Source organism: Ovis aries, chromosome 7 (genome assembly GCF_016772045.2).
Source record: "Ovis aries strain OAR_USU_Benz2616 breed Rambouillet chromosome 7, ARS-UI_Ramb_v3.0, whole genome shotgun sequence".
NCBI lineage: Eukaryota > Metazoa > Chordata > Mammalia > Artiodactyla > Bovidae > Ovis > Ovis aries.
The window spans coordinates 11097091-11110132 of NC_056060.1; the positions used below are offsets into that span (position 1 = coordinate 11097091).

Genomic DNA, 13042 nt, shown 5'->3' on the forward strand with positions numbered 1-13042 from the left:
CTACTTTCTCCTCGCTGGAATCACCAATATTTTTTACATGCCAATACAGAAAAAAAGTGAATGACAGATCATAAAATTAGCCATGTTGCTGACATTTCTCCCCTAAAGCCCAAAAATAATAGACTCAGGAAGGAAAAACTTAGGAACGGAAGGACTGAGAATCAGGATTAAAATGTGGGTGCCTTAATGGTTTTCCTGAAAACATGCATTGACGTGAGCCCGAGTCAGTGAACACGTATGGAATTAATAATAATGGAAGGCCACAAAGTATTCATGACGGTCACTTTTGCTGCAGTGTGGAGAGGCTGCCACTATGTCACAGACAGGCTGAGAGTCGACACTGCAGGTCTTTGCAAGCTTGATGCATGACTGTGAACACACGCTTCATAAAACTCAGTTCTCCTGTCTATATCTGTTGTCAAGGCCCCTGTCTGCTGGACCCTCTCTACAGCATGAAGGGGTGTTAGAGGCTGTAAGAGAAAATGCCAACATGTACAGAGAGACATTCTACTTATACAAGCTACCAAGGATGGTTCAGTTTTGGCCAAAGGATCACTATAACGTGCCTGTGACTGGTTGAAATTTTTAGACACTGAAATATACCAAAGTGTAAAACACAGGAATAAAACCTAAACATGAAAGGATGACTGTCAAAGGGAAGCACGGAGACATGTAAATGGAATAAGAAACTTACGATTCCTACCCTTTACTCTTCTCCCTCTGGTATGTTTTTTAATACAGATTTAAAAATAATAAACCCCACCCCAAGCACCTAAAACACAGCCTGCTTACATATCACACCTACTTTTGGAGGAATGACTTCACTCCTTAAAAGCAATGTGAGTTTTAGCATAAAAGAAATGTTTCCTGTCTTTCCTGGACCAAGCACAAAATGTCTGTGTATGGAGTACTTTGTACTCTTTCCATCAACAAGAGAACAAACGTTTTTTCTGTTGGAGCAGAAAGTTGCCAAAACATTCTGGCACATACCGTCTCTTCCTCACTTTGTGCTCCCTTACTCTCCAAAAGGGCTTTAGCAACTAATACTCAACCATCTTTTAAAGGATCACAACATACTGTATATGTTTATTTTATTTACCCCAAAGAAATACAAGTTATGTAAAATGAAGTCCAAACAGCTAGATTTCATGTTGTAATACCACCTTCTTACTTCAGGCTTCATTTTCCCTCTTCCTCAGATGGTATTTGTTTGACTGCCTCATACTGCTAAAACTTATGTAAATTTTCTCTCATACTTTCAAAGTCTGCAAAGCTGGCCTCAGGTAACTTCTAAAACTTACCATGAATACAAGATGCACACACACAAGATAGCAGTGCCCAGTCCAGCAACCAAGGTCTTGTCCCTGTATAGGTCCTGACCAAAGTTAGGCACACAGATGGTGACGTTCTTCCCGTGTTCATCCAGAACTTGTGAAGAAAAGAAAAAAGGAATCATTCCCATATTAGAAAAGCCCTCTGTAACTCAGGGAGGCATTCACTTTGGGAAAAGTCATGCAGTATAGAACAGTGAACACTCAGCACTGCAAAGGTTTCCTCTACCATCCAACTTAACTCGGATTAGATCGCTGCTCTGTAAAGCACCCTCTCCCACCTAGGCAGCCTCTCAGAATAAGACCCTTGGGTGTCAGCTTAGTGCTAAAGGGGTCTTCAGTACCAGGGATTTCTAACAGTCATGTTGTTTTTCAGTACTATTGGAGCAATAGTAAAAAGTATTGGCTCATGGGTCTTTCCTCATGGCTCAGCGGTAAAGAACCTGCCTGCCAATGCAGGAGACATCGATCCCTGGGTTGGGAAGATCCCCTGGAGAAGGAAATGGCAGCCCACTCCAGTACTCTTGCCTGGAGAATTCCACGGGCAGAGGAGCCTGGTGGGCTACAGTCCATGGTGTCACAAAAGAGTCGGATACAACTTAGGGACTAAATGATAACAATAAGTTGGCCGACTGGGCAGCAGGTAGCATGCAGGTAACTGAGAGCATCCTCCATGTCTATCATCCTTGGAGACGAACCAACAATCAAGCAGGAACTTGCAGGAACTGCTGTCTGGCCAACAGCCTCCACCCAGATAAGAAGTCATTCTATTGTCAGTAATAGTATGGTCATGACATCTTTTAGGCTATAACCTGGGAAACTTCTCAAATGGCTAGGGTCTAATAAAATTGTAGAGGCTATATAACAAAGATTTCTATCACATTACCATCATTAGTTGTTTACTTTTTATCTAACAGAGTCTTCAATTCTGAATACCCAAGTTGGCTCTATTTGCTCTGCCCCCAAATAGGGAACATAAATACAAAATAACAGGCTACAAACCATTTTACAAACATGCACATTCTATGGGCTTGAAGTTACACTAAAATTATTACTTGTACTCCCACTTGAAACTGTAAACTTAACTGCGTGCTGTGGCTTAAGGAATCTTTATTCTTAGGCCACTGAAAATTTTCTTTACAAACCTGACCAAAATATGAACTTTGCTATTTAAGTACTACCACCCAAAATTAAAAGGTTTTTTTTTCTGTATTTAAGTGATACCTGCCATTGAAAAGAAAAATGCTGTAACCAAAAAACCTCATTAAGTTAAAGCCAGAGATTAATATGTAAACAGTCAAATACTCATAAAAGTTTTAAATAGACTAGATTTAAATAAACTTGAAGTCAAATTTATAGAGCTTTTTTCTAAAAAAATTATATCCAGGATAGACTATACTTAACAAAAGACCTACAATTATATTCACATTGTACTATAAATAGCTATAAAGGCAAGACCCATACATACAACATGTATATGCTAAAACTTTCAAAAACATCTTTGCATTTGCTTTCTAAATTTAAAAGAGGAAAACATCAATTTTCTACTCTAGAGAAAAGAATACGTTTATTTAACCTGATTTATATAAGATAAAATATACCCAAACATACACACATTTATATATACTTACGTATATATGAGTATACATACATCTATATACCACAAAAGTGAAAAAAATGATGAAATATAAGGAGTTTGGAGATCAAAATAAGAAACTATGGTCCTTTACTGGGAAAGCTCAAGGGCTCATACAGTAAGGACGTATAATGGTCTTTTGATAGTTCTCAAATATCCGTTGCAACTACTCTATAAAAATAATAGGCAACCTTTACAAAGCACCTCTGACATGCCAGAAACTGTACATATACATATATACACACGTACTCAACTGAAGTCTTAAAAACCACTCTGTAAAAGAGGAATCTTAATTATCTTCTTAAAATAATAATTAAAATTCTTATTTTAAAGGCAAGACATCTAGGAAGAGAACAGTAAGTCACTCTATATAAGTTACTGAAGTGGCAGAACCACTCCCCCACACTCTTTCCACTCAGAGTCAGAGAAATGATCACTGAAAGTTAATTAATAACCATCTAAAAACAATAGCCATAATAAAGAGAACAAAAAGAAATATCTTGAATATTTCTGATAATGTGATTATTTGATTATTTCTGAGCAGGAAAATGCAGATTAGGCTTAGAAGCAAACTCATTAGCCCTCGTGAGTTCATGTCTTTCCTGCAGAGCAGGAAGCCTCAGGAGAAGGAAGGTCCAGGTTCATGTCCCATGTTGAGGACACTTTTTTTCCCTGCATTTTCTAGTCCTTTTATTTTTTTTCTTTTAAATTTAAATTTATTTATTTTAACTAGAGGCCAATTACTTTACAACATTGTATTGGTTTTGCCATACATCAACATGAATCCGCCACGGGTGTACGCGTGTTCCCCATCCTGAACCCCCCTCCCACCTCCCTCCCTGTACCATCCCTCTGCGTCATCCCAGTGCACCAGCCCCAACCATCCTATATCATGCATCGAACATGGACTGGCGATTCGTTTCATATATGATATTATACATGTTTCCATGCCATTCCCCCAAATCATCCCACCCTCTCCCTCTCTCACAGAATCCAAAAGACTGTTCTATACATCTGTGTCTCTTTTGCTGTCTCGCATACAGGGTTATCGTTACCATCTTTCTAAATTCCATATATATGTGTTAGTATACTGTATTGGTTTTTCTTTCTGGCTTACTTATAATAGGCTCCAGTTTCATCCACCTCATTAGAACTGATTCAAATGTATTCTTTTTAATGGCTGAGTAATAATCCATTGTGTATATGTACCGCAGCTCTCTTATCCATTCATCTGCTGATGGACATCTAGGTTGCTTCCATGTCCTGTCTATTATAAACAGTGCTGCGATGAACATTGGGGTACACGTGTCTCTTTCAGTTCTGGTTTCCTTGGTGTGTATGCCTAGCAGTGGGATTGCTGGGTCATAAGGCAATTCTATTTCCATTTTTTAAAGGAATCTCCACACTGTTCTCCATAGTGGCTGTGCTAGTTTGCATTCCCACCAACAGTGTAAGAGGGTTCCCTTTTCTCCACACCGTCTCCAGCATTTATTGCTTGTAGACGGTTGGATAGCAGCCATTCTGGCTGGCGTGAAATGGTACCTCTTTGTGGTTTTGATTTGCATTTCTCTGGTAATGAGTGATGTTGAGCATCGACACTATTTAGTGAAGAAGTCTAGATCATCTCTCTACTTTGATGCCCTGCATCTCTGATACTTAAACGATAGTTTGAGGAGACACAGTCCTCACCCTACAAATGACAATATTCACCCTGCAAGCACAGTCTGCCTACAAGTCCAGCTTACCTACTTCTGCAGGTTTGCTGGACAGGGCTGAGAACGTGAGATACGTGACATAGCAGCTGATGAGACCCGACTGCAGTATTCCAGAGTGTGGCTGTCCTGGAGAACAACAAGGGACCATGTTATAAATCAATGGTGAGAAAGCATACGCACCCCCCCTCGCCCAACACCAAAAAAAAAGGTCTGCCCCAAATAATATCCCTCAAACCTGGAGCCCCACACATGAAGGTAAGAAGAGGTACATAGTGTATTTCTCATATAACACTAAAATCTTTGGGGGGAGGGAGTGACACACTGAACCTAAATGCCACTTCAGAGATGCCAAGTTCTGCCGAGTTCTCGCCCAACACTTTATTTTGATAATAACTACAGGTGTACTGAAACATACTGCCTGGTCTCCCTGAGGTTTGTAACATTAGTTCTTAAATCACAAGGTCTCCAGAAAAATTCACCGTTAATTTGTGAGATCACATAGCTTAGTGGGGTAAATGATGGATTTTACAGGGAGGACCTGGATTCCATACTCACAAAGCCATCAGATACTCAGAATCCATGCTACTGGGGAAGAGTTCTCATCTGTAAATGGACAGAAAACCTTTGGGAATACCAGAACTGGTCCAAGCCAAAGAATGTGGCTATGGGACTCAGCATTTATTGGGAAAAGGCTTTCTATGTTATAATATTTAAATTAAACGGTTCAGATGGCTAAGAGTAACCAAGATGCGATAAAAAGGACTCATCCTTTTTTTTGGTGAAATTTTCAACCATCCACAGACATAAAATATTTAGTTTTACTCAGTCTTCCCTCTGATTAAATTTATCTCCAGAACTTTACCTATCAAATTATAAGGACCAATAAAGGTAAAAAATAGGGCTTTCCAGTGGTGCTCTTTGGCATGGGAATGAGACCCACCTTAACAATTAATGGCACTAAACCAAATTGCAACTATTTCAAAAGGTAGAATTTAACCCAAAGAATATTTTGATCTGAATATTAATAATGTCTTAGGAAATTCTTAATGGATAAAGGAACTGGGTGAATAATAACAATCTCAATTTCAATAATGAACTTCAGTCATTTCTTTCTTTTGGCTTTGAAACAACCATGAGCAAGATCAGGCTCACAGGTTTCTATTGGCTTTGTTGAGGAAGGACTTGGATCTGAGAAAGGCCAGTTCCTGGGGCCAGTGGATGGCTGAGCCAGGATTGGATTTCCTGTTTCCTGATTCTGGGACCACGCTGTCCTTGATTTGTGGTCCACAGACGTCTTAAGTCAAAGATAAGCCCAAAACAGCTCCTTCGGGAGCCTTCTCATTCATTCAAATTTTACAAAGAGATTATATGAAAGAGCTAAATATCCACCAAAGGCATTTTCCACTGAAACACTCCTTGTAGTACATTATTTAACAATAGTAACAACTATCTTCTTATTTATTGACTTCATTATACTCAAATCTTTGGCAAAGGCATGACTGACTATCACCTTCAGCCCAGTGCAGGGTAGGAAGAGGACAATGGAATCCCACCTGTCCTACTGCTGACCCACCTGTGGTAAATAAAGAACTGACCATAATTTCCAAAATTATAGTCAAAGACATTTATAATATGAACAGGAAGTACGGATCTCATACTTACGATCTCGGACAGAAGGTGAGATGGATACCACTGACATAAGCAGACACAGGCCTCCATTTACTCCCAGGAGAATTTTATTTTCCATGCAGCCATCTTTCTGGGTATAAAACACTGCCATCCAAATCAAGCCTCCCGTGGTGATGGAGTACGCGATGAGGGTCACCAGGGACAGAGAGGCGTACCACAGCTTGTTGGTAGCTGTGCCTGCAGTCCTGTTTCTCCAAAAGTAGAGGAGAGGAAGGGGTGGGGTGAAGACAGGTCAGTTGATTCTCCAACAATATCTACCACCCTTCAAGCATTATTAGCTAATGCTGTCAGGTCCCAGACCATTGTAATGAGTTATTCAGACGACCTATCATTTTACCAGTTTTTGTGGATCACAACAAACTGGGAAATTCTTAAAGAGATGGGAATACCAGACCACCTGACCTGCCTCCTGAGAAACCTGTATGCAGGTCAAGAAGCAACAGTCAGAACTGGACATGGAACAATAGACTAGTTCCAAACTGGGAAAGGAGTATGTCAAGGCTGTATATTGTTACCCTACTTATTTAACTTCTATGCAGGGCACATCATATGAAATGCCAGGATGGATGAATCACAAGCTGGAATCAAGACTGCCAGGAGAACTATCAACAATCTCAAATAGGCAGATGATACCACTTTAATGGCAGAAAACATGGAACTAAAGAGACTCTTGATCAGAAGAGAGTGAAAAAGCTGGCTTGAAACTCAACATTCAAGAAACTAAGACCATGGTATCCTGTGCCATCACTTCACAGCAAATAGAAGGGGAAAAGGTGGAAGCAGCAAGAGATTTTATTTTCTTGGGCTCCAAAATCACTGTGGATGGTGACTGCAGCCATGAAATTAAAAAATGCTTGCTCCTTGGAAGGAAAGCTATGGCAAACCCAGATAGCATATGCAAAAGCAGAGACATCTCTTTGCCAACAAAGGTCCATATAGTCAAAGCTATGGTTTTTCCAGTAGTCATGTATGGATGTAAGAGTTAGACCATAAAGAAGGTTGAGTGCTGAAGAATTGATGCTTTTGAATTATGGTGCTAGGGAAGACTCTTGAGAGTCCTTTGGACCACAAGGAAATCAAACCAGTGAATCCTGAAGGCAATCAACCCTGAACAGTCATTGGAAGGACTGAAGCTGAAGCTCCAACTCTTTGGCCACGTGATTTGAAAGGCCTACTGGCTCAGAGGTTAAAGCGTCTGTCTGCAATGCAGGAGACCTGGGTTCGTTCCCTGGGTCAGGAAGATCCCCTGGAGAAGGAAATGGCAACCCACTGCAGTATTCTTGCCTGGAGAATCCCATGGACAGAGGAGCCTGGTGGGCCACAGTCCATGGGGTCGCAAAGAGTCGGACACGACTGAGTGACTTCACTTCACTTCACTTCACTCATTGGAAAAGACCAAGATGCTGAGAAAGACTGAGGGCAGGAGAAAGGAGCAGCAGAGGATGAGATGGTTAGACAGAATTATCAGCTCAATGCACATGAATGTGAGCAAACTCCAGGAGATAGTGAAGGACAGAGGAGCCTAGGGTGCTGCAGTCTATGGGGTCACAAAGAGTCGGACACGACTTAGTGCATGAACAACAGCAAACAATCATTTTACCAACTGAAAACTAGAAGATACAGCTGAATATGCAAAAAATTCTTGGCTCAAGCTTAGAATTTTTTCTTAACACTGAAAAACTTCAGTCTTTGATACAAGTGTATTCAGTAACTAAAGTGAATATCCACAGACTTTAGCTTCCCCATTCTGGATGTCAACTACCCCAGGACAAGTTCTGGCAGTATTATAAAGTGGGCTGTGTGCTGGAGTTCTCACTGAATTTTCCCAGAAACAGAGCCCGGAGGTGCCAGTCTCTTTCTCCAAGTGCTGCCAGCAGCTCCTGCTGATGCCCATCTTCTGTTTAGGGAGAGAGAAGTAATTGAACTCCACCCAGAGAAAGACTGGCTGACCTCATCTCTTTTGTCTTTGCCCTGAAAAGACGACTCTATACCAGGACTGCTTCTCCCAAACAATGCCAGGTATGATTAAGGAAGAGTCTGACATTAAAAAAAAAGTGAAGGCAGGAATTCCCTGGTGGTCTAGTGGTTAGGTCTCAGTGCTCTCACTGCCAGGGGCCTAGGTTTGATTCCTGGTTGAGGAACTAAGATCCCACATGCCTTGGAGCACAGCCACCCCCTCTAAAAAAAATAAATAAATAAAGTGAAGAATAAAATCAGCCAGAAAAAGAGTAAAACTTTTAATGGGATTTATAATAAAGACTCTAGAAGAGGAGACTAGTGTAAAGATTATATTATTTTATATAAACACAATTAAAGGGATGGGAGAAGTATGTGGTGGCTTAACAACCTATAGAGATTGTTCCGAACAAAGAAGAGTGCTTATTGATGCTAAAAGAAGAGGCCAGAACTACAACAGAGGTTGGTCTGAATCACCTCATCTGCCTTAGGGGTCAACTGCCCTTTGTAACCACATCTCACAAAACTTCGAGAGCAGGCAACTTGCTTAATGTCTTCTCAGAGCTGGAAGCTGTTCAAGCAGCCCAGCTGAAATGTTTGAATGATGGAGAAGTTACTGCGGCCAGAAAGAAAACAAAGAGGAAAGGCCAAAATGATAATGACCGTCACACTCCTGACACTGAGCCAGGCGGTCCGATGACTGTGGAGTCATTGTAATAAAGAAGGCACACAAATCACATGAAGATAAAGTGAGACTCAGAGAAAGCAGAGAGTCAAATGCCACCTGTTGACAGGGAGAGAAAATGGCTTATGAAGAAAAAGGTGAACACTGCTGACCAGTGTGTAAGTGGGGGCGTCCAGCTATGTCCTCACCAGTCTTTTGGGCTATTTTATTAGTGTAAGAAGGACTTTCTTAACAGTTGATTTTGCTTGGATTCCCAAGGTTAAATCTTCAACCCTAACCTCTCCCCTCTACTCCAGACTCGTATTATCCCTGTTAGTGTCTCCACTTGGAGGTCTAACTGGCTTGTGGACCTTAGGAGGTCCAGGTTAACTTGCCAGGATTCAAACTTCCATCCCCAAACCTGCTCTCCTATGGTCTTCCCAACCTCAGAATGTGGGAATTCCATTAGGGGTGAGGGTAGATAAAGAACTGTAGTTGCTCAACCACTGTCTTTCACTCCCTGCCTCTCCCCTCTCCCCAACATCATGCCAATTCCAGCAGCAAACGCACTTGGTTCCCACTTCAGACTCTATCAGCATCTGACTGCTGCTACCATCTAGCATCAAGCTACGGCACCCCTCCCCTGGGTCACCTCCCACTAGTCTCCTTACTTGCACCTGCAACCTCCTCTCGTCTTTTCTTAAAGTAAAATGTGCATTAGATTCTGTCCCTCTAGTGCCCTGCCATCTGCCATGATGGCCCCAGAAACCTTTCATGATCTGGTCCAGGGCCATCTCTGATGAATGACTTTATCCCTTGCTCCCTCCCCTCGCACCTCTGGGGTCCAGCCACAGTGGATGTCTCCTCGCTCCTTAGACAAGCCAGCACAGCTCTTGTGTGCTTCTTGAGAAGCTCAGGCTCTTCTCAAGTTCCTTCATCTCCTTCATGCCTTATAATGAAACCCTTTCCCTGCCCTGCTTGCCCCAGCTCTCACACCCACAGCACACTCTCCACCATTGAACCTATCACTTACTTGCTTGATTAGACTTATTAGCTACCCCGTCTCCTCTCCAGGAGAATATACACTCCACAGAGCAGGGCACTGTTGCATTCACTGCCTACTGTCAAATGCCTGGCAAGCAACAGGTGCTTAAAGAATGTCGGTGCAAGGACTGCCAACTGTCAGAGGACAACTTGAAGCAACAATGAGGACAGAGTGGCCGCTACCTGTTGCTCCGGACTCTGCTGGTCCTCCCGAGACCACCTCTGTAGACACGCCAAATAATGCCATGACTATACTCTCGGTGCCTGGTACAGAGTTGGCACTCCAAAAATTTTGAATCAATGCTCAATGCGAGCACTTGGATGAAGATTAGAAAAGGACCAAGCAGCAGGATGAAGTGTATAGATACAGAAGCAAGCAGGTTATCAGGTTAGAAGAGGTGGCTGGGCTCAGGGATGAGGGCTAGCAGAGAACAAAAGCCAACAACGTGAATTTTTAAATCTAGAAAGTCTAGAAAATGAGTCTTCATTAGAAACACCTGACTATACTATTTTTTGTGATTTCAGTTTTGATAATAGAACTGACACTTTAAACCACAAAAATTGACCTAGGAAGTGTTAAAAAAAACAAGATGAAAGACTTAGAATGAAGTCACCAAGGCTAAGCCCCATGTCACCAAACCAACGCAACAGAGTATCAGCTCTCCCAGAAACAGTCCATCAGAAACTAAACCAGTCAATCAGAAATCTCCTATTCAGCACTAATTAGATAGTCTAGTTAACTAGTTAGGTAGTCTGACTGGTAGGACCTGCCATCCCCTATAGGGAAGTTACCTCACAATAACTAAATTGCTTTTCTGCCTAATGTAATTTCCTTGTCTCTGCTCCTTTTTGCCTATAAAAGTCCTTTTATTTTGTACAGCTCCTCAGAGCTCCTTTCTACTTGCTAGATTCAGTTCAGTTCAGCTGCATCCGACTCTTTGCGACCCCATGAATCACAGCACGCCAGGCCTTCCTGTCCATCACCAACTCCCGGAGTTCACTCAAACTCATGTCCATCGAGTCAGTGATGCCATCCAGCCATCTCATCCTCTGTTGTCCCATTCTCCTCCTGCCCCCAATCCCTCCCAGCATCAGTCTTTTCTAATGAGTCAACTCTTCACAGGAGGTGTTGGAGAGTGCTAAATTTGAACCAATTTTAACAAACATTTTTAAATGCCCTAGCTTATCTTTTAACAAAAGAACAAGACACATCACTTCACAGGTATAAAAACTGAGGTCACAGTAGTCAAGTCATATGCCTTAAGATTCAAAGATGGTAAGGAATCCGCCTGCAATGCGGGAAACCCGGGTTCAATCCCTGGGTCAGGAAGATCCCCTGGAAAAGGGAATGGCAACCTACGCCAGTATTCTTGCCGGGAGAATCCCATGGACAGGGGAGTCTAGTGGGCTATAGTCCCTGTGATTATAGTCAGACACGACTGAGCAACTGAAGACGCACACTTGCCTCAAGTGAAACAGCCAGATAGTCAGGGACATTAAAACCTGCTGCCTGGTATCCAGGCCCATGGCCTTTCTGTCCTGCTGCCTTTGAGATTATCTCTTTCTCAAGATCTTTACAAAAGGAGAAAAAAAAAAAGGGAAGAAAAACTTTGGTTGTTTCATCCTTGAAGAGAGATACAAGCATTATATTTTCTAGACTAACCTTGAAAGCAAGAATCTCCACTAAAAAAAAAAACACCTAAATTAAATGAACTTACATAAAAATAACAATACTTGTACACTTCCTATCTTAATCTTAATTTTAGGCAGATCAACAAGCCACGACTATGTGGACAAAAGGGATTTTGTTGGGATACTGGCCCCACAGCCAGTACAACAGCAACATCAATTGCTGCAAAGCTCTTAAGCCATTCCTATTAGGTGGCTTCTGAAAAGTTTTTAAAGTGATCAAACGCTTCCAAAATGCCTGTTAAAACTTGGCATCGATAATCAGTCCTAGAAAATGGCTTCAGAATCAATCAAAACATTAAAAGTCAGAATAAAGCAGCACAAGCATTCTCGAGAGAACATACTATTTAATGGGCAAATCAGGCCCTCAGCATCAAAGATATTCATATTTTACTACCCAAGTTCCTAACTTGAAATTTGTGAAAATCTTAGAAAAAATTGGGGATGACATATTATACTTTGTCCAATAAAAAATTCAGAGTGAAAGTACATTAAGAATCAATGGAAAGTGTGATATTTAATCAATTAAAATGCATTTCTAACTTACTGTGCACATTTCTTCTGTACAACTGAGAAAACAGGGTCACATAAAACTATAGTCACCCATTAGACTTATCTTCAGGAAAACTTTGCAGCCTCAAAACAAGATCTAGTAGAAACCCCAAACATACTAGGTTTTCAGGATGACTCAAAATGTAGGACAGCATGCAATAATAAACTTATATTTTGGACTTCCCTGGTGGTACAGTGGATAAGTATCTGCCAGTGCAGGGGACACAGGTTCAATCCCTGGTCTGGGAAGATTCCACATGCCGCAGAACCACCAAAGCCTGTGCACCACACTGCTGAGCCCGTGCTCCCCAAGAGAAGCCCGGGCACCACAATGAAGAGTGGCCCCTGCTCGCCGCAACTAGAGAAGAGTCTGAGCGGCAGTGACGGCCCAGCACAACCAAAAACAAATACACTTAAAAAAAATTCACACAGGAGCACAATTCAGACCTAGAAATCTGCATTTTCATAGTGATTAAGACTTGAAAAATACCAAAATATGACTGTAGCACTACTTGAAAGATGATCTGATGTGCTATAAACATTTTTAATGTTGGCATTTGGGTGCATACTCTAGTATTTACCAAATAATAGAATGACTAGCAGTATCTTTTTATTCATGCATCTCATGATTTGATCTTTAAAAAACAAAACAAAACCCAAACAAAACAACAAGTACCAAGCTGCAGAATATAATCAGAATGAAAAGTGTTTTGAGAGAATGTGGACAGTATATTTTATGTTATCCAAAATTTAAAAAATAAATTCA

General features: G+C 41.4%; 1 protein-coding gene across 5 annotated transcripts in view; it reads right to left on the bottom strand.

Annotated features, from left to right (window-relative positions):
• Window positions 1-13042, bottom strand: part of SERINC5 (serine incorporator 5) — a 107141-nt gene that overhangs the window by 15616 nt on the left and 78483 nt on the right. For all 5 annotated transcript variants that reach the window (XM_060418823.1, XM_042252036.2, XM_042252037.2 and 2 more), the window contains exons 6-8: window positions 6345-6556; window positions 4713-4808; window positions 1302-1428 (exon numbers count right to left, since the gene is read on the bottom strand). In XM_060418823.1, the coding sequence (XP_060274806.1) occupies window positions 1302-1428; window positions 4713-4808; window positions 6345-6556 (435 nt within the window). The remainder of the gene's footprint in view (window positions 1-1301; window positions 1429-4712; window positions 4809-6344; window positions 6557-13042) is intronic.